At 34.7% G+C, this 23,063-nt stretch overlaps 1 protein-coding gene across 2 annotated transcripts in view; it reads left to right on the top strand.

Moving 5' to 3' along the window:
- The first annotated feature begins 362 nt into the window (after positions 1 to 362).
- MYB (MYB proto-oncogene, transcription factor) overlaps positions 363 to 23,063 on the top strand; it is a 32,225-nt gene continuing 9,524 nt past the window's right edge. Inside the window, exons 1-15 of one of the 2 annotated variants that reach the window (XM_053709156.1) lie at positions 363 to 444; positions 6,504 to 6,618; positions 9,591 to 9,662; positions 10,492 to 10,584; positions 10,929 to 11,149; positions 11,640 to 11,871; positions 13,932 to 14,000; positions 15,350 to 15,457; positions 16,251 to 16,490; positions 17,697 to 18,059; positions 18,487 to 18,626; positions 20,026 to 20,140; positions 20,237 to 20,356; positions 20,876 to 20,986; positions 21,170 to 21,277. In XM_053709156.1, coding sequence (XP_053565131.1) covers positions 422 to 444; positions 6,504 to 6,618; positions 9,591 to 9,662; positions 10,492 to 10,584; positions 10,929 to 11,149; positions 11,640 to 11,871; positions 13,932 to 14,000; positions 15,350 to 15,457; positions 16,251 to 16,490; positions 17,697 to 18,059; positions 18,487 to 18,626; positions 20,026 to 20,140; positions 20,237 to 20,356; positions 20,876 to 20,986; positions 21,170 to 21,277 — 2,130 coding nt within the window. In that variant the 5' untranslated portion in view covers positions 363 to 421. The remainder of the gene's footprint in view (positions 445 to 6,503; positions 6,619 to 9,590; positions 9,663 to 10,491; positions 10,585 to 10,928; positions 11,150 to 11,639; positions 11,872 to 13,931; positions 14,001 to 15,349; positions 15,458 to 16,250; positions 16,491 to 17,696; positions 18,060 to 18,486; positions 18,627 to 20,025; positions 20,141 to 20,236; positions 20,357 to 20,875; positions 20,987 to 21,169; positions 21,278 to 23,063) is intronic. The other variant, XM_053709158.1, reaches the window with a different exon arrangement.

The raw sequence follows: 23,063 nt of genomic DNA, 5'->3' as shown, positions 1-23,063 counted from the left end.
TGCAGCGGATGAGGGAGGGGAAGGCAGTGTGTCTATGTAGCTGTGCACTTTGTGCCCCCCTTGCAGAGCGGGTACTGAACATAAAAAGGCGCCTGTCCCCTGGCGCTACCCCCTCTTCCCCGCCCAGCTGCCCGGCACTGCCGCAGCTACCCCTGGAGGGGGGCAAGAGCGCGTGCGCAGGGCTGGGGGCGCCAGATTTGGCGGGAGGGGGTGTGTCCTATAGGCTTTGTTTGATGGAATCTCTGTTTACACTGACTATTCTTTCATCTCAACCTGTTCCCTCCTACAGGCTCCTCCCCCTGTTTCTTCTCCTCCTTTTCTAGCACTCCTGAAGACAAACTTTTATTCTGGCTGCGCTGGATCACTTAGCGAGAAGCTGAATCACCTTCTTGCATTACCCTCCCCTGACCTTGATCTAAAGATGGCCAGGAGACCCAGGAACAGGTAAAAAAAACATAGATCTTTTTTTTTTTTTTAGTTTTGGTTAAAAAATAAACCTGGATCTTCAGCACACCTGGATTATTCGCTCTGATTCATCTAAAATAACCGGATTTAAAAAAAAAAACCAAAACACTTTGCCTTGTTTCAAAATGATTGCGAGAACTTAATGGAAGTTTTAAAGGTGGCTGATGAAGATAACTGAAGTGGACATCTGGGCACTTAATCGCGTGACTATGACATTTATTTCATTTTTTTTATTTGTGCATTTTATTCTTTATTCTGATCTTGTTTTTTTTTTTGTATATATAATTGTTGTATGTTATAGAGCTGTTTCCAGTGACAGGCAGCATACGTTTGTAATCCTGCACTGGCTGCCGGTGCAATACAAAACCGTAAGCTTGTTTTGGTGGTTTTTTTTAATGTCATTCATTGTGTGATGATGATCTCTGTAATGTGTGTGACAGGGTGCATGGTGCACATTTGTACTTAGATATTACATGTGCTGTCTTGTATATAACTCGATTAGCCAGATCAGAAGAGAGCACTATGTACTGCAGTTTCCTAGCAGCATGGCTTGTAGCTGTCACTTTCTCTGTAGATATATCCGCAGATCAGGTGCACTTGCACACACCACACAGATACAAATGGAACGCTGCATGTTCCATTTTTTGTTTTGCATACCCAAGCATGTCTTTGGCAGATGCCCACATAATCCCACGCGTGGGGTCATGTTATCTGTGCATTGATCTCCATTTACCCATTGCACACGTGGACAATACAGCTTGTCTTTCATTTCACTTGGGACATCTGGGGGACTTTCCTTGCGCTTAAAAATAAACTGATTATGTGTTTTCACTTAGCTTCTCTGTAACAGACATTATAATTGATCATCCCAGGATTCATTTTCTTCATTAACATGAGTGTTCCAGTATCAGGTTGCTATGATCTGGGTACAAATCTGAAGTCTGATACAAATGTATAATTTGCTCGTCAAAGCTGACATGCAATTAAAGCTGACCTTGTGCAGGCACAATGCTTTTTAGCAGACAAAGATGAAATACTGTTTTAGTGCTGTTTAAAAGTTTTATTTCAAATTATTTTTTTTTTTTTAGCTATGAGACAATTGCCAGTCATAATACATTTGTTGATGACCAGCTCCTTTATGACAGATGGGGGGAAAAAAGATACTTTGAATCTAATAATGCACATTTCCAGTTAATGCCTGCAGGAGCTATGGGTGAAATGAGGACAGGTTGCAAATTAAGTTTTTGGGTGGACATAGCCCTATATCTGTTTTGGCTGTTGAGACATTTATAAGGTGTCAGTCTACGGAAATGTCACTTCTGTATGGAAAGATAATGTTTTCATTAAAAAAAAAGTCTCACTTTACAAAGACTGAAATTGAGAAAGTTACACCCAGATTGTAAATGCACTCACGTTATGCTTTTCATAATTTTTGCTTTGAGTAGGTGTTTAAATGTTATTGGTAGAAAAATATATTTATTTTGATTCCATTTATTATTGATTGATTGTGTAGTCTAGATGGACATGCTATAGTTATGTTCCATGAACTCTTGGACGCTGGTAATTATAAGTTAAATACTTTTATAGTTTATTGTTTTAATATCTCAGCAGATACTAGGGAATCACAGGTACCACTGATGTTGAAACATTTTGGCTTCTGTCACAAGTAGTACTGTACTGAAATATTCCTTTAAACTTAAATATATGATTTATAAGCATATTGAAACTGTCACCTAAAACTAATCCACTAACTGTGCCAACCCAGCAATAAGAGTGGTGACAATGCATATAGATAGCTTTGTCTGGTTTGGCTTGTCACTTTAGTTTTTAGCTGGCCGCTGATTCTTTTTTTCACACCTTCAGTAAACTCAGCAGCAACAACATACTCACTTGAACAGTGACATCTCCATATTAGTGTACTTACTGAAAAATGAATTAACTGAGCTCAGGTCAAGTCACAAAGTTCAGACCTTTTTTGAGAGTACTGCTTTTTTTTTTTAACACTGTTGGATTAATTATAAATTTTATATATATATATATATATATATATATATATATATATATATATATATATATATATATATATATATATATATATATATATAATATAAAAAAAATATAACATAAAGTGTAGCCCCAGAATCTGCATAAGTTGGCCTATGGAAAATAGTTGTTGGTTGCCCATCACAGTGGTAGAGATGCTCACACACAAGTGCAATATATATATATATATATATAATATATATATATAATATATATATATATATATATATATATATATATTATATACATACTCTTTGTGTTAGAGGACTCACTGATTGCCAAGCAGTTAAAAAAGGGGTTAATAAAGTGATGGGCAACCAACAACTATTTTCCATAGGCCAACTTATGCAGATTCTGGGGCTACACTTTATATATATATATATATATATATATATATATATATATATATATATATATATATATATATATATATATATATATATATATATATATATATATATATATATATAATTTTTTTATTTTTTTTTTTAAATAAATAATTCCCTTGCAAACCCTTACTCAAGATGTTCAAATCACTGGCTGAGCACCACTGAAGTTCACTGTAAGTCTGTTGTATCCTGTGTGTACAAGTGGCAGAAAAGCTCCTCACCCCTCCCCTTCATTGTAGTATTCTTCCCCTTCACCTCTTAGACCATTGCATAATTGAGTTCCTTCCAAAATTAAAGTTTAGCCCTCACTTCTGCACCTTGTTTAACCACACAATCTTATGAAACACATAGGGTACATTAACCTGCTCCACACTTTTATAGTGGCAATGACTACATTTACATTCTATTGAGTGGCAGAGCCAAAAATCTACTTTCAGTTATCTTTAGTTTGCATCTTTGTAATGATTTTCAAACTATACATTCTCTCTCCTATCAACACAGATGATCTGCTTTTCGTTGAGCAGTTTCATTTAACATCAGCTCTTTCCATACTGGGACATCTGGGTGACTGAGTGTCAAAAAAGTGTAAAAATTGCACAGCCTGAACCAAGTTTCCGGTTGACAGAAAATGCTTTAAGTTCTGTATTATTGATCTGTGCAAAAAACAATTTCTGCATACATCATTAGCATTGTTTTATGCAGAGGAGAATGTTAGGCATTGTATTTTCACTTTATTTTCTTATAGTAAGATACAGATGGTGCCCCCTGACTGCAAAAAATAGTTACAATTAATACTTTCATAAGTTCATATTTGTTCATGTTGTATTTTCAGATTACATATTTTATTAAGACTAATATTTTCCTTTTTACTTGCATGTTTTTATTGGGGAAATCCCTTAGACGTAATTTAGGCTGAGTTAGTAATTTCAAAACAGTAAATGGCGTTTTAGAGTCAGGTCTCAAACAATATTTTGACTATAAAATCAGAGAGCAGTAGCCTGTGTAGAACTTCTGATATCCTAGTAGCCATCCTCATGAATTTGAGATGTTTATAGAGAATGTTTTGTACTAAATGAGTTAATAGCGTCTATCTTGGTTGCTGTGCAGCAGTGTATAGTCAAACTTTCTTTGTCTTTCCTTTTTTTTTTTTTTTTTGACCATGAACTATGGGCGTGTTGGGAATAGTATTTATTTACAAAACAGCATGAGCATTCTGTGGCTTTTGCTCAAATCTATATTAAGGAACATTTAACACCTTCCCTTTTGTTTCTATGGTTGACATTCATCTTAATCTTTAATTCTGTTTCTTCCTAAAAGTAAAGTACTTATTGCAATCTGTTATCATGGCAATACAAAAGATTTTTAACTTGGCTATGGATATTCTTTAGTGCACATATATAGCGGATGTCTCCCTTCTACTCATCTCCTGCCTACACTTTTATTGTATTAGGACATCTTTTTCTGATTCTGTGAAATGTATTTTTTTTTGTCTGCCTGTTGTAGTAACAAATCTCACCATTATGAGTCTCTCTCCTAGTTAGACAGCTTGGTTTACATATATGTAAAGGATATAGTTGGTGATCCATTAAATCTAGCTCTTAATTTGCTTAAACTCATGTATCATCCTTTAAGAAAAGCCACACTAATCAATAAAGTATTGCAGGCTGAAGATATATATAAAGAAATGTCTTTATGAATTAAGAATTATATGTATTTAACTACTCTCACTCACTCACACACACACACACACACACACACACACACACACACTATGTCTGTCTGTGTCTCTCTCTCTCTCACACTCACTCACACACTATGTCTCTGTCTTTCTATGTCACTCACACACACACACTATGTCTCTGTCTTTCTGTGTCTCTCACTCACTCACTCACTCACTCACACACAAACACACACACTATGTCTCTGTCTGTCTGTGTGTCTCTCTCTCTCTCACACTCACTCACTCACACACTATGTCTCTGTCTTTCTATGTCACTCACTCACACACACACACTATGTCTCTGTCTTTCTGTGTCTCTCACTCACTCACACACAAACACACACACTATGTCTCTGTCTGTCTGTGTGTCTCTCTCTCACTCACTCACTCACACACAAACACACACTATCTCTCTCTGTCTCTGTCTGTGTCTCTCACTCACTCACACACACACACACACACACACACACACACACACACACACACACACACACACATAATACAGGGCACACAATTTCCACTCTTTACTAGCCATTAGCGAGTAGAAATTTAATGGTGGCGAGTGAATGTTGTAAGTAGCAAAGGTAGCACATTTGCAAAGTTTGCACTCCTATTGCAGCACTGACAAGCACACATTTCTGGCTATGTGCTAAAAATATTATCTGAAGGGAAATTATATATCCTAGAAAGGGCAAGGATGTTATTCCTCTAGGGCTTTAGGAACACCAGTAGTGCTTAGACTGTTACTTCTAAGAGGGTAAATGGGGCAGGGAGAGAGAGATTGGAGAGGAAAAGTAAAAGTGGGGAAGAAGATAGCTTTACGAGAGAGTTGAGAAAAAAAAATAAAGTAAAAAGATATGAGAGAGGGTAAAGGAAAAAGTGTAAAGAGAAGATATGACCTGAGAGATAAGGGAGAGGGTAAAGATAAAGATTGAAGAGAGGAGGGAGGGGAAAAAGATAGTTAAGAGAGAGAAGTGAAAGATGATGATTATTAAAAGAAAATCTCCCGGTCTGCTATGACCTTCCATGATTATCAGCGCTCTCTCCACTCTCTCTTACTTCAACAACTTCCTATTTCTATCCAGCCATTGTCTTACCCAGAACCACCAAGTTGATGATGCTAACTACTATGCACTTATATTTTTTTTATCTATTACTGTATGTAGCATTATTTAATTTGCTAAGGTATAAAATAATATTAAAAATGTCTGCACAATGTGTTTCACAATTACTAAACATATGCAAAGAGGGGGTGTAGTAGTGGGTGTGGGCAGGTAGTAGGTAGGATCAGAAGTGGCGAGTAACATTTTAGCCTGGCTAGTAGCTTACGACCTGAAATGTTGAGCCCTGTTTATATATATATACACACATACAACACAACCCTTTAATAAACAATTCTAGTATTTCAATTTGCTGTAGGTTTAGCTTTGAACTTGAGTTTTACTGCTTAATTCTAGAGAAAGTGAATAATACAAAAGGCTGGTTTAGCACAAATGTTTTGAGCAGATAAGGTATCTCAGTGCCTGATCATTTAAATGACACACAATATCAAGTTCTTTTCACTCTCCTCAGAAGTTCAGGTTTATTTTGACTTTATTGGTGGAAAGGTTGCCAAATGTGCAATTTGCCACTCATCTGACAGCAGGAGCAGGTCTTAACTTGCACAGTGTTGAGCAGGCTGCCAGGCCCTCGCTGTTGTATCTGTGGATACCAAAAACAGTATAACCTGTTCACAATATCAGGGCAGCAGAATGTCACAGAAAATCTTGTTGTGCAAGATTTTCTGTAAGATCCATGTCTTTTCTTTTTCTTGATGTGCTTTGTAACCAGATAGTTTGAAGAGCTACTCTTCCCCCCCCCCTTATTCATTGTTTCTTTGTTTATAGTCTATACAGCTCAGAGGATGAAGATGATGACATAGAAATGTATGAGCATGACTATGATGGTATACTGTCCAAGGGAAAACGACACCTTGGAAAAACCCGCTGGACACGTGAAGAGGTAAACATTACTGCTGATCATGTACACATGTGCTTTATATGTACCAATCTCATTGTTCGGTGCAGTACTTGAGTTACTTATGTTTGCACAATGATTTCTTAAGGAGCTATAACTTCCTCTGGGTACTCTTAAGTATCCTGGATATTAGTTTGTTTTAGGAAGGTTGCTTGGAGAAAAGGAGGAGTGACTTGTTTCTTAATGTCAGCTGATAAATAACCCATTTGTCTGCATATTTTGTCATGGAATCTGCAATTACGTCTGCAGCAGAGGGGTCATGGTTTATAGCGGTTAATTGGTTATTAAAACCCAGAGGTGACTAGATAGGATAGGGTTTTTAGCTCTGGTTCCAATTGAATTTCCAGCTTCTGTTTCTAGCTATTCTTAAAGTGCACAAAATTGTATGTTCAGCACACTCATCATATACACACACACACGTGTGTGTATGTATATGTGTATATATATATATATGTATATGTGTGTGTGTGTGTGTATATATATATATATATATATATATATATATATATATATATATATATATATATATATATATATATATATATATATATATATATATATATATATATATATATATATATATATATATATATATACGGGCATGGGATAGTTCGCTAGGAAATCCACAGAACAGACACAAACAGGATTTTTTTCAACATCTTTTAATGGTCAAGAAATAGCCAAAATCCATGAAAACATTCATGTTTGTGCCTGCCCTGTGGATTTTCTAGGAGTTACGGATGCCATCCATGGGAATTATCCCATGTCCGTTTATATTTACTTATTGGTGGAGCACCTGGTGACTGATTCATTTGTAGTGTGCCGTTTCCCATACAATCTTATATATATATATATATATAATGTGTATGTATGTGTGTTGCTATGAAGCAACTGATTAAGTTTAATTAATGTCTGCAGCATCTAAGGTAAGTTTATTCTATAACCCTAGCCCAAAGGAATGTAGTAATACTTGCTAACACATTCTGACATTTCAGATCTATTGGGTTTTATTCTGAAGGCAAATATTAATTAATATGGCATTTTTATGTGTTTATTGTTTATATAATTAGCTAGCCTATAACTACTGTAGTTTCAATAATGTAAAACTTTCAAAGATAAAATATTAACTTTGCACAGAGTAAAAAGTATACATAAGACCATAAATGTTACTGAGTGAGTATATTTAGAACAAGGCATACATGAAAAGACAACAGATAAGTGTTACAAACTATACTTGTACTTATGCAGTGGATCCTGCAGTGTTTTAAAAAAACTGGTTAACTTTTTGTTGCAGTGGAATTTATAATAAACGTACAGGTTTACCCCGCTCATACAGCGGGTTAGGGACCGGAGCCCCGCTGTAAAGTGAAAACCGCCTTAAAGTGAAACAAGGCAGTTTTAGCTTTCTTTTCAGTGTTCAAAATCTTAAAAACATGTTTGAACTAACATATACTAGGGGTGCAATAGTGCTACGTTCAGTTTAACACTAGCACAGCAAGTATTCAATAAATGCTGTACCTGTAAAGTAGTGACAATTACTGTAGTAAAATTTGCCAGACTATAGCACTGAGACACAGATTGCACTGCAATGCAGTTAACATAGTGAACTAAGCATAACTAAATGGTGCCAGTCACTTTTCTCGCAATCTCACAATGATTTACAGCACTGTTTCAAAATGCTTGGAGGTTGAACAAAGCGCTGTATTAGCGAATCGCTGTAAAGTGAGGTATACCTGTATACTGTTTAGTAATCTGTGCTAGTTTTATTTTGAAGCAGACCTGGCTTGAACCTGCTTCTCCTCAAGGTGCCTTGTTAGGATAAAATTCACTTATTTAGCATCTCCATAGGATACATGTATGTTTATATCCCTCTCTGTAATAATAGTGTCCAGAACATGTTTCTGGCTCCTGTTTTTTGTCTACTGATTCTTAGATTTGAATGAAATTGTCAGTCCCTGCTATAGAGGCTAATAAAAATGGTTTATTGACCTTTTGAGCAAGCTTATTTAGGGGTAAACGTTTACTCTACATCTTGTAGTTTTGAGTTGTCAACCTCCTTATATTCTACATCTCTGGTATGGCTTCCATAACAATGTTCTCTTAGTCCGTATATAAAAACCCTTTGCAATATATGCATCTACTTTAGCATTACTTAGCATTGCCATTAGCCTTGACAACAATGTTATTTTCTTTGTATGTGCCCTTGTTTGTTACAATGCAGAGCAACCTCATTGACTTTATGATTTAATTTCCTGATGACTATACACAGCAATTTGGGTGATAGGTATATTGGAATGATTGAGGTAGTTTTATAGAGTGATAAGGCCTTTAGATATTCTAAAATATTAAAACCTTCCCTTTTTCATTCAAGATTGAAGCCCCTCCCCCCCTGTATTATGCGTTTCTTAAAATGTGGTTATCATGTCCCTTTCTTTCATAATTCAGATAGAGCATACAATTTTAAACAACATTCCAATTTACTTCTTTCATCAGTTTTGCTTCATTCTCATGGTATTCATTACTGAAGGAGCAGCAATTCACTACTGGGAGCTAGCTGAACACATCGGTAGGAAAATGATAAAAGGTATATATGTGCAGTTACCAATCAACAGCTACCTTTCTGCTCCTGAGCCTACCTAGGTATTCTTTTCAACAAAGGATACCAAGAGAACGAAGCAAATAAGATAATAGAAGTAAATTTTAAAGTTGCTTAAAATCATATACTCTACTGAATCATGAAAGAACATTTTTGAGTTTAATGTTCCTTTTAATAATAGTCAGCCATTCACCATGAATCATCCAGACATTACTAATGTTGCAGTTCTGTAACTATCTGACATACTTTCATATAAAGATCACCATCCTGTTAGGCACACATTTTTGTAAGGGATGGAAACAACTTGTATATTTTTCAGTCAGAAAGGGTTGAAATAATACTGTATCTTCCTTTGTCTCAGGATGAGAAACTCAAGAAATTAGTGGAACAGAATGGCACAGAAGACTGGAAAGTTATTGCCAGTTTCCTTCCTGTAAGTCTTCTTATTTATTTGGAGATGGTGCCAAATTGCCCTTCAAACAGTGCTCCCCTGTTAGTTGAGACAGGAGGATATATATAATTTTTTTTTAAATATCTCCAAAAACAAATAGTTATCCTATAGACAGTTGGGAATGTGAGCTAATTTTCCATAACAAAATGTGTGATCCTGAGGGTAAATTCTGATTTCATTTAAAAATGTAAAAGCAACTCACATTTTTTTTTAAATTTTATTTATATTTCTATGTCAGGAGGAACTGGCAAATAAAGGTAGCTGGTTATTTTAGGGGTTGGTTATAGCATTTTCCCTGAAATTAATTTTGCAAACCATTGTTCTGTCTGTTTGTTTTTTCGGTGGCTTAGAAAACATGTAATTTAAGTTGTTATCTTCCTCAATATGTCACAAGGTTCTTTTCCTCAATGCTGTAGAATATTGCAAGCTATTGTTTATAAAAGTAATAGGTATATATTCTAGTATCCCCTTTTTTTTTTTTTTTTTTAAAGGCCTGATTTCACAAACCGGGTCAGCTACCTTTTTAATCTTTAACTTCTATTTTATTTTGTGCTTGTTTTTTTAATCTGTGCCATGCAACTTTCTCTCTGTTTCACTCTGTATGATCCAGACTGAACAGCATTTTTGAACATTTACTGGATTAGAGAGTCTGGCAATTTGTGTTTTTACCAAACAAAAAGAATGTTTGGATTTTAATTTTATTGAGTGTGACACATTAAATAGCTAACATTCTCCATGAAGACTTCAGAACAGTCATTGATTAAGTATTATCTCTCTCTCTTTTTGTCTCCCTCTTTTTTAACACTTTAAGAACCGAACAGATGTCCAGTGCCAACATCGATGGCAAAAGGTTTTAAACCCAGAACTTATCAAAGGTCCATGGACAAAAGAAGAGGATCAACGGGTAAATTTTCCACCGTGTCTTTTGTTTTCTTTAGCCTCAATTTAAAGTCTGGGTTAAACTGAGGAAGTGACCAATTTAAAATATTTTTAATCATTGCTGTCCTTCTTGATTTTGATTTAAAAATTTATTTAAAAAGTATCTGCCCGCAATTGTGTAAATAAGATAGCAAACTCTTCGTAGTAGTGCACATATTCTGTCAGAAAAAAATGTTTGCAAGAATGCAACTCTATGAAGAACATCCAAATTATTATTTAAGTGCAGTCCAAAATAGGGCAAATTAAATGACTGGTTTTGTGCTTTTTAAAATTATGAGAGAATCATTTTCTTTGTCTCTGTGCTTGTAGGTAATAGAGCTTGTACAAAAGTACGGCCCTAAGCGCTGGTCAGTTATTGCCAAGCACTTAAAAGGGAGAATTGGCAAACAATGTCGAGAAAGATGGCATAACCATCTCAATCCAGAGGTGAAGAAGACTTCTTGGACTGAAGAAGAAGATCGTATTATATATGATGCACACAAGCGTCTTGGAAATAGATGGGCAGAGATTGCAAAGCTCCTTCCTGGAAGGTAGAATCAAGTTTCCACAGCCAAAAATGTGTATTCATTATACTTTGGTGTTGTTCATCCATTAATCAGAGCAGTCTGCATTTTTTGATTAAGTATCTTAGTTCTTTTATTGGTCAGTCACTTATAAAAATGTTTTCCAAGCCTTTATTCAATCTTCTCATTAAATATTTATTGAAATACCACTAATCCACGGGATAAAATCACATACTACATAAAATGTGTTTCTGTTTTATAAAGTGTACAATTACTCAAGGTGGCGTGATTGTTTGAAATGACTGGACAGTTAATACACATAATTATGCTCAACCATTAATCCATGAGAAATGTTTCTCCTAAATTATAATTTTATTGTGCCTTACGTTTAGAAAATTCTGTTATTTTTCAGTTTTCCAAAACTTATAGTTTGTTTTAAGGAAAACATTTCAATACAAATAAATATGTCATAATAGATAACAAATATTCCACACATTTCCTTTGATGTTTTATGCAGAACTGATAATGCCATCAAGAATCATTGGAATTCTACAATGCGTCGTAAGGTTGAGCAGGAAGGGTATCTTCAGGAATCAGCTAAACTCAACCAGCAATCTTTAACACCAAGCTTCCAAAAGAACAGCCACTTGATGGCATTTAGCCACACAACTCCATCTGCGCAGCTTGCACAATCGAGCCAACCTCCAGTGAACAACTACACTTACTACCATATGCCAGAGCAACAAAATGTAAGTATCCCTAGCTCAGTTGCCCCTGTTTAAAAATACACTTTGCTTCCATTTTTGTACACTGCCACATCTAATAATAATCCAGTACTGCTACAGCTGTTTCCAAATAATTTATTGGCAAATCTAAGTGACTTTAAGGGACATTAAACACTTTGAGATGGTAACATAAAATGAAAAAAAAAAAATATATATATATATATATATATATATATATATATATATATATATATATATATATATATATATATATATATATATATATATATATATAAAATCTACAATAAACTTTAATGATTTATTGTGTCCGCTTTTCCATTCTGAAGTTGTGAGCTTTTCAGTTCCAGTTAGAAATGGAAGTGCAGAACACTGTTATATTCCACACAGCCATTGGCTGCACACTCTAGTGACCTATTTATAACTGTCCCTAGTTGGCCACAGCAGAGAAGGTAACCTAAGTTACAACATGGCAGCTCACATTGTTTTACAGACACTAACACTTTACACTTAATTTGTCAATATTTAAACAACTAATGAAAATTAAAAAAATACATTTACATGTTATTCTCAGACTAATCTTTTCTTTGAATGCATCATTCTATTTAGCATTTATTTAGTGTTTAATGTCCCATTAAGTGGACATCAGCCATGTTAAAAGGGAACTTGAAAGGACAAACTATATAAAGACTTTGGGACTAAATATATTTTAAAAAAGTAAGAAAACAACAATTACAGGCTTTTTAACTGTTGATATTTTACATCTCCAGTAAATATCCTAAGTGCTCTCCACAGAAAATGTTGCCAGCAGGGGGGAATTATAAAGTAGCCGTGTGGGGACAGTGTAATATTTTCTTATTATAACCTATTCTGCTATCAAAAGCACAAACTAATTGTATAATTTAACATAAATTTAGTTAATGATAATTTGAGTAATAAAACATAAAAAAATGTTTAAGTAGTCTGGAGATATGGTATTAGTGCCATGCATCGTTGTCCCATTGTTTTGCTCTTTCTTTAGGAACCATTTCTTTATGAGACAAAAAATTAAGCATATAGAAGGCCGTGGGATGCAAATGCAGTTTAGATTACTTGTTATTTTGACAGCAATACTCCATCAATCACACTAAGCTCTTTGAAAAGCTTGTGGCCATATCCCACTCCCACTAAATTTGAATATGTGGAAAAATAATGCAAAAAAGTATGCAAACTTTTTTTTATTATTATTCATTAAATAGTCAAACTTATTTTGCTATTAACTTCTTTGTTAATAGCACTAAGGCTTGACTGTAGCAACATTGTTTTAATGTTTGATGTATTCTGAAAATTACCAGACAGAGATTATACTTGCAGCTTTTCAATACTTTGTAAGTCCCAGACTAATGCAAATGATACACCTAAACACAAACCAGTTAAACTTATAAATGTGTGTGTGTGTGCATGTATGTATGTATGTATGTGTGTGTGTGTGTGTGTGTGTGTGTATATATATATATATATATATATATATATATATATATATATATATATATATATATATAAAAAAAGTCAAATTTCGTCTGGGACCACTGGAAATTTCAAGCCTTGTATGTATTGAGTGGTCTACAAACTATATATATATATATATATATATATATATATATATATATATATATATATATATATATATATATATTCTGTACAAGGATGAGCACTCACTGGATTTAAACACAACTAATCAGTTTATTTGGTAGTGACGTTTTGGGGCATTCACCCCTTCCACAGACGGTCTGAGGAAGGGGTGAATGCCCCGAAACGTCACTACCAAATAAACTGATTAGTTGTGTTTAAATCCAGTGAGTGCTCATCCTTGTACAGATTGAATATTTTGTTAAGCACCCTGGTCTGAGTTTGGGTTGGCGAGTGAGAGTGCACTTATTTGGAGCTTGGCATATATATATATATATATATATATATATATATATATATATATATATATAATGTGTGTGTATATATATCTCGGAATGAATGGATGTCACATTATTGTCCGTGTATATATAACAAGACTTTTTATCTGCTTTTTATAGGCTGCTTACCCTGTAGCACTCCATGTAAATATTGTGAATGTTCCACAACCAGCAACTGCAGCTGTCCAGGTAATTTTAACATTTAAAATTGTGTTTAATATATGAAAATAAAAGTATTGTGTATTTCTTTGCTTAAATGAATCATTTTGCATTAACTCCTGATCATTGCCAGTACATATAAAGTAGAATATTTTGTGATTTCAGTATTCCTTATATTCTGAATAACCAAAACAAAACCTTTTTAGCCTACCGTACTTACTGACCCAAGCTTTTGAACTTTAAAAGAAAGAGTTAATTTGTGGTCTTTGTAAAACACATATTACAGAGAGAGAAAGCTAGGAAAAGGGGAAGTTCTGACTCAGCAAGCATCTTGAAAATATTGCAGGATGTGTATTATTATTTAGATTTTTTTTTTTTAGGTTTGTATTATTATGCTGTGTTTAAAACCGATCTTGTTTGTTTAAGGGACATTAACATCCTTGTTTTAAAGGGACAGTCTACACCTGAATTTTTATTGTTTAAAAAGATAGATAATCCCTTTATTACCCATTCCCCAGTTTTGCATCACCAACACAGTTATATTAATACACTTTTTACCTCTGTCATTACCTTGTATCTAAGCTTCTGCAGACTGCCCCTTAATTTGAGTTGTTTTGACAGACTTGCATTTTAGCTAATGAGTGCCATCTCATATGTAACTCTACGGTGTGAGCACAATGTTATCTATATGGCACACATGAACTAACGTCCTCTAGCTGTCAAATGCTTTGAGATAAGAGGTGGCCTTTAAGGGCTTAGACATTAGCATATGAGTCTTCCTAGGGTTAGCTTTTAATAAAGAATACCAAGAGAACAAAGCAAATTTGTTGATAAAAGTGAATTGGAAAGTTTTTTTATAAAATTGCATGCCCTATCGGAATCATGAAAAGTTAATTTTGATTGGACTGTCCCTTTTAAGTTTGCATAATATATATGAGCAATTAAAAACCTGCATGTAAGCTAAATGTTTTAAAATAATGTAAAACTAATTTTGTTAGTAGCATAATTTTGTATTGCTTTGCAGTCCAGTGACATACACCTTGAACAACCTTTTGAGTATGTTTCTCTAATCTTCTCTGCTATGGTCAGTTAGGGACAAATCTAAATGAGCATCTGTTCTGATGAATTAATGACCGTATAGCACCTTGCAGGTTTGCCAGTGCAGAATATATGTAATTACAGCTGTAAATACTTTAATGAATGCTTAACTTCCAGTTTAATAGTGCCCTCTTTGGTTCATTTGAGTGAACACAGCTCTACACTTAGCGTACTAGAAAAAGTTTAATCTTAAAGTGATTGTAATCTTTATAAACAAAAAAAAAAAGAAAAATAAAACACTTATTGATGTTGCTAAAAACTTTTGTTTTTTAATTTTCCAGAGACACTATAATGACGAAGACCCAGAAAAGGAAAAGCGTATAAAAGAGTTAGAGCTTCTTCTAATGTCTACTGAGAATGAACTTAAAGGGCAACAACAGACACTACCGGTAAGACCGTGCCCTCTTAGTTTTTGTATATTTTTAACTTTATATATGTGACTTTACTAGGAGCAAAATCTATGAAATACAGATAATCTGCAATATTATACATATATAGAAAAATAAATTTCTTAGGTCAGGGCTTGACAAACCCAGGAGCCAGGAAGCCACTGGCTCCTAGAATTTTACCCCTGGCTTCTAAAATTATGGGTTATTCTCCATATATCTATATACAAATAACACTGTCTGGCTCCTACATTTTTAACAGATTTGTCCACCCCTGTCATAGGTGCTTCTTTGGGCACTTTCTATTTATGTAGTTTCTGCTACGTAATTGTCCTCTTCTGTGAGACTGATAATCTGGCCACCTGCTTCCAGTTGTGCACATCTTCTCCCACTTTGCATGGGTACAAACTATACCTTCTTTTAAATTGACTTTATGCTTTTATATGATAAGAAAATATATTCTGACTTGAACCTTTTCAATTTATAGATGTGTTTTGGATATGTGCAGCTATTAGGACACACGTGTGCCGCACACATTTACCATGTAGATGGAATAATGCTGTAACATGAAATAGTAATTGCAGGATGACACAACATAACAGTATTTCATGCAGGATAATACATTGATGAAAGGAAACATCTTGACAACTGTTTCAGTATTGTAAGCTCTTACGATGATGCAACTGCTTTTATCTTGCCACTAGCTATGTGTGAGACACCTTGAGCAATGTCATTAAGTTCCTTTTTCTTATTTAATTTTCATTCTCTCTTCACTCCCACCCTTCTTAAAACACAGAATCATGGGTCAGACTATCCCGTATGGCACAGCACAGCCATTGCTGATAATTCCAGGCCCCATGGCGACAGCGCTCCAGCATCTTGCCTTGGGGAGCACCAGCATCCTACTCCATCCCCACCTATAGATCATGGCTGCCTGCCGGAAGAGAGCGCCTCCCCAGCCAGATGCTTTGGTTTCAACTTGTTTATCCAGATGAAGAATATGCAAGAGTACTCAGAAACACAGATTATAGATTCCGTAAGTAATTTTAGCAATTGTGCGTAAAAAGAGGATCCTGGCATAAGGGCACGTTATACAAATGGGCTGGTAGTTTTTCTTATGCCATTCATCTCTCAAGGAAATACTGTGCTGATGGAAGACGCAGAGCAGTAGCCAATTTTTTAAAGCATATGTCAGTCAAAAATCCTACAAATTAAAGAGGAACCTTGAAAGATTAATTTACCAAGCTGTTGAAATATGAAATGACATTTTCTTAGCACTAATAGAAGTACAATCATTTCTCACTTGTATACGTGTGTACGTTTTGAGCATGTTTCTGATTAACAAATACTTTTGCTATGGGTTATTTATTTGCTTTTTTATTTTTTCACAGAAAAGCTTGCTTTTCCTTTTTTTCCAAAGCTTCATAATGCATTGTGCTTTGTATGCTTATTAATGCTTAATTTATATGTGTAAGGAAGCTTATATTTCTTATATTATTGCTTCCATTCTGTGGGTAAATAACTATACAATTAAAGGGATAGTTTAGTCAAAATTAAACCTTCATGATTCTGATAGAGCATGCAATTTTAAGCAACTTTCTAATCTACTCCTATTAATTTTTCTTCGTTCGCTTGGTATTTTTATTTTCAAATGCTGATTAGTGTCTAAATGTAGCCACCAATAAGCAAGCGCTACCCAGGTGCTGAACCAAAAATGGGCCGGCTCCTAAGCTTATATTCTTGCGTTTTGAAAATAAAAATACCAAGCGAACGAAGAAAAATTGATAATAGGAGTAAATTAGAAAGTTGCTTAAAATTGCAAGCTCTATCTGAATCACAAAACTTTCATTTTGACTAAACTATTCCTTTAAGTATACATTTCTTATTATCTGTGATTGGAAATGTAATGCAGAATTCACAAGGTACAAGTAATGATAGACATAGCCTAATCACATATACATTTTTATCCTCTTACTATTGATTCTTGGTGCATGATGCTGTAAACATGCTGTGCAGTGATGTTAAAGTGAATCCAATACGATCATAGTAATATAAAATATATTATATTTCACAGCTGTGCACAGTCATTAAAATATATCACCACACACCTGTTGTGCAGCCCCCAAACATAGAAAAAGCTATGCGAGCTACAAATGTACCTGGTATGTCATTTCAAGCACTTTGTATTTGAGGTGGCACCTTCCATTGTCTTAAAGTTCCGTGCCTCCCACATTGTTTTTAGGATCCTTCGTCGTGGGGCAAAATCAAGCAGTTTGAAAACCATGAGCAAGCAGATTCCTCACCCAGCAAAACTCCCTCAGGGCAGGCTTCAGAGCCCGAGGAAGGATCAGGCAGCATGTGCAGCTTACGGGGTTACTCCGATACAAGCTTAAGCAATAGCATGTTGTGTCAAGAGTCACCCGCCTCACCCAGCTCCCTAGATACCACAAAATGCACCCCATCGCCGCTGACCTTCCAACGCAAAAAGAGTGGGCCTCTGAACCACTCGGCCAAAGGAGACAGAGGTCTCTTCATCGTGGCTGGCATCAGCAGTTCTACGCCCAAGCGGTCCCCAATCCAAAGCCTGCCATTCTCTCCCTCCCAGGTAGATCTAGACTTCAGCACAGCTGTCACTAATTCTCAGCCGTCAGCAGAGTTTTAACAATCTAGAAACTAATTCTTTGGAACAAATGACTAATTCCTCTCACTTGCTGATTTCACTCGGTGGTTTAATCACTTTGTCAGGTCTTGAGCACCAAGATGATTATCCCAGTAACACTCACTGATACTTTTTATTTTGTGTTAATTATTGTGCTTAGCTCACTTGCTGGTGTGTTCCTGACTTTGCTGTTGCCCTTTTTGGTGTCAGGGTTTTATTTACTAACTTTTCATAGCTTACCTAGCTTTCTTTTACTAACAAATTTCTCTAGCTTGATTGCTGTAATAGCTTGTGTAAATGTGTGTTTGTAAAAACCATTGCATTGCGTCTCAGTCTGTATTAGTATGTCATCTTCTTGCTTTTGTGTTTGCAGTTTTTAAATGCCGCACACGAGAGCCTTGAAATGGATCATCCGTCTCTCACTTCCACACCCTTATGTGCAGCTCACAAGGCTGCAATTACGACACCACTTCACCGAGATCATACGCCAAGACTTCAGAAAGAAAATCATATGTAAGTTATTTATATACATATTTGTTCCTTTTGTTATATATGGTTTTATAGTATATAGAAAACAAAATGAGGGGATTTTGTTGTGGGATACAGTTGGTGTAGTTTTAAAGTTCCACATAATATCACTAATTTATTTTTTATATGCATGTGACACCTTAAGAACATTAATAATGTAATAGAATGATTAAAGGGACATTAAAGGGACAGTCTAGGCCAAAATAAACTTTCATGATTCACATAGGGCATGTAATTTTAAACAATTTTCCAATTTACTTTTATCACCTATTTTGCTTTGTTCTCTTGGTATCTTAGTTGAAAGCTTAACCTAGGAGGTTCATATGCTAATTTCTTAGACCTTGAAGCCCACCTCTTTCAGATTGCATTTTAACAGTTTTTCACCACTAGAGGGTGTTAGTTCACGTATTTCATATAGATAACACTGTGCTTGTGCACGTGAAGTTATCTGGGAGCAGGCACTGATTGGCTAAACTGCAAGTCTGTCAAAAGAACTGAAAAAAGGGGCAGTTTGCAGAGGCTTAGATACAAGATAATCACAGAGGTTAAAAGTATATTATTATAACTGTTAGTTATGCAAAACTGGGAAATGGGTAATAAAGGGATTATCTATCTTTTAAAACAATAAAAAATCTGGTGTAGACTGTCCCTTTAAAGACATTGTAACTGTATAGTATACATCAGCAGTTATGCACCACTTTGTAAAACATCTGCATATATAATAAATGTTTTAAAGAGTTTTAAACTGTAATTTTCAAAAAACTAAATGCATTATTTGGCAGTTTAGGATTATACCCTTAAAGTGTTATGGATCAAATATAAATTAGTTCCAGCAAGTAGGGTCACTGTTCAGAATCCTGCAAAAAACTGTTTCATAGTTAAATTACTGGAAAGCAAACAAAGTAAATAAGTGCATTGCAAAGTTGTATTTTTTTTTTTTTTTAATTTTATGAGAAATTTAAGTTTTTTGATTTTAATGATGACCTTTTACAACATTTTTACTATGGAATGTGTGTGTGTGTATATATATATATATATATATATATATATATATATATATATATATATATATATATATATATATATATATATATATATATATAAAAATCAGCATTTGGAAATAGTGTGCCACTAGAAAACCCTTTAAATTTGAACGTTTATGCTTAAAAAAACACTCAATACACAATTTTGGTTATTTTTCATATCATTCCTAATTGTATACAACAAACTCGGTTAAGAGCCATGATATTGCATGGTATCCAGGCACCCTGGTTGAGAATCACTGATTTAATATATTCACATAGATGTGTGTCGTTACCCAACATTGTTTAATGTATTTTACTTTGCTTTTTAATGCTAAGCCATTATTTTCTCTCTTTTGAAGCCTCAGAACTCCTGCTATAAAAAGATCAATTATGGATAGTTCTCCAAGGACTCCCACCCCATTTAAAAATGCATTAGCTGCTCAGGAATTCAAATATGGACCTCTTAAACTTTCGGTGAGTTACAAATAAAATGCACAATATCATCAAAACATTCAACTATGTCAGTTGGATCAAGGCTAAAAAAAATATCTTACTCTTGCTCTTTTACAGCATCATACACCATTGCACCTTGTAGAAGACTTGCAAGAGGTCATAAAGCAGGAATCTGATGAGTCGGGCATTGTGGCAGAACTCCATGATGATACTTTAATAAAAAAAATTAAACAAGAGGTGAGTGGAGAAACTTATGTAGTGCTTTTTGGTAAAAAAAAAATAAGCAGAAAAGAAAAACAAACAAGTATACGCACGCGCGCGCACACACTCATATATACATACACACACACTCATATATATACACACACACTTATATATATATATATATATATATATATATATATATATATATATATATATATATATACACACACACACACTCATATATATATATATATATACACACACACACACTCATATATATATATATATATACACACACACTCATATATACATACACACACACACACACACTCATATATATATATACATACACACTCATATATATACATACACACACATACATACATACATACATACATACATACATACATACACGCACACATATACATATATTCCGACAAATTCTAATGGTCCTTTATGATAGGGTGATTGTGATTTATAATCATTGGGAAAATAAATGATTCTTTGTAACTATTTATACATGTACGTTTTTTTTTTTTTTGTTTGTTTCAGGTGGAATCTCCAACTGATAAAGTTGGAAGTTTTTTTGGCTCTAGTCACTGGGAAGGAGAGAATCTCCATGCTCAGCTCTTCACACAACCATCTCCTATGGATGATACAGCAGTAAGTGAACCGTCATTTGTAGCAACAGAATTGATACTGGATACAGCAACAATTTGAGCTGGTAGTTGTTATAAATATATGCACAAGTACATCTTTGTATGAGATGCCAAAAAACACTAGACCAATTATAGTTTAAATTCATCCCATAAAGTGTGTCTTAAATTATTATTATTTTTTTTGTAGAATCTTCTTACTAGTTCGTTCCTAATGAAATCTGCATTTGATAAAGAAGATCATATATTTAAAACATTTACCGTATCCAGGAATCGGTCCTTGGCAAGCCCTTTACAGGTAAATATCCCTACGGTTTATTTAATTCACACTTTACATATTCAGTCAGTTATAGTTTGCTTGGTGCGTGATTTAAATTGCAAACATACACTACATAAATATATATTTTTGGACCTTTTCAGTGGTGTACAGTCTTGAGGGCCGATTTATCAAGCTCTGTATGGAGCTTGATGCCCCTTGTTTCCGGTGAGCCTTCAGGCTCGCCAGAAACAGAAATTATGAAGCAGCGGTCTAAAGACCGCCGCTCCATAAATTGTCCGCCTGCTCTGAAGCCGCGGACAGAAATCAACCCGATCGAATACGATCGGGTTGATTGACACCCCCTGCTAGCGGCCGATTGGCTGTGAATCTGCAGAGGGGCGGCATTGCACCAGCAGTTCACAAGGACTGCTTGTGCAATGATAAATGCTGACAGCATACATGATACGCTACATCGTATCTGTCCGCTCGCACTATGATAAATAAACCCCTTGGACTTAATCCCTTTGAGAATAGTTTAATAGAGGGGAAAATAGCATAAGATTTAAAAAATTGCAAAGCTTAACCAGGGCTGTTTTGGCACCTAGTATGTGTTATTTTTTTCCCCATTAAAGGAATAGTTTAGTCAAAATTAAACTTTCATGATTCAGATAGAGCAGGCAATTTTAAGCAACTTTCTAATTTACTCCTATTATCAATTTTCTTAGTTCTCTTGGTATCTTTATTTGAAAAAGCAAGACTGAAAGCTACATTTAGCCACCAATCAGAAAGCGCTAGCCAGGTGCTGAGCCAAAAATGGGCCGGCTCCTAAGCTCACATTCTTGTTTTTTCAAGAGAACGAATAAAAATTTATAATGGGAGTAAATTAGAAAGTTGCTTAAAATTGCAGGCTTTATCTGAATCATGAAAGTTTAATTTTGACTAAACTATCCCTTTAAGCAATCCATTTAACATAATGTAAACATTTGAATGGATAATTCCAGATTGTAAGCTGTTCAGAGCAGGACCCTTTTCCTCCTGTATTCATTAGTTTTTGTAGTCTGTTTTATGTATCTGCATTTCTTTTTACCATGAATCAGTGTTAATGCATAAGGGACATGAAAGCACAAAATTAAACTCCTATGCTACATGCAATGTTAAGAGATTTCAATTGATTTCTTTACTTTGGTCTTTTGGCATACCTAAGTAGGCTCAGGAATACCATGTACTACTACTAGAAGCCAAATGGCGACTAGTGATTCCACACATATTCCTCTTGTCATTGTCTCACCAGCTATGTTCAGCTAGGTCCCAGTAATGTATTGCTTCCCTGGAGTGGACTTTTAACTATGTGTTTATTTTAACCTTTTTGCAGGGGTAACCCAAATAGTTATGCATAAGCAACAGTAAAATAATAAAATGCTCTTACACATTAGAGCATTTTACTTTTACACTTTTATGCCCTTTTGATTTGCTTATGCCCATATCAACCACCCAAAATATATTATTATTATTTCACTTGCATATAAAATATTCTTAAGAGGATATTCTGAATGTCTTTGCATTAAGCCAATGAATCCTTATGTTTCCTATTAAACATTTTTCAGTCCACTGGGCTGTCCTGTGTTTAGATATGTCTTGTTCCCCCCAGCATTTAAAGGGACATGAAACCCAACAATTTTCTTTTTCTTATTTTTCATTATACAAGTAGAGCATGCGATTTTAAACAACTTTCCAATTGACTTTTTTTATCCAATTTGCTTCATTCTCTTGGTATCCTTTTTTGAAGGAGCAGCTATTCACTACTGGGAGCTATCTGAAGACATCT

The sequence above is a fragment of the Bombina bombina genome, chromosome 4 (genome assembly GCF_027579735.1).
Source record: "Bombina bombina isolate aBomBom1 chromosome 4, aBomBom1.pri, whole genome shotgun sequence".
In the NCBI taxonomy this organism is placed as follows: domain Eukaryota; kingdom Metazoa; phylum Chordata; class Amphibia; order Anura; family Bombinatoridae; genus Bombina; species Bombina bombina.
The sequence above is the reverse complement of the archived record's forward strand: the minus strand, read 5'-3'. Positions and strand labels throughout refer to the sequence as shown.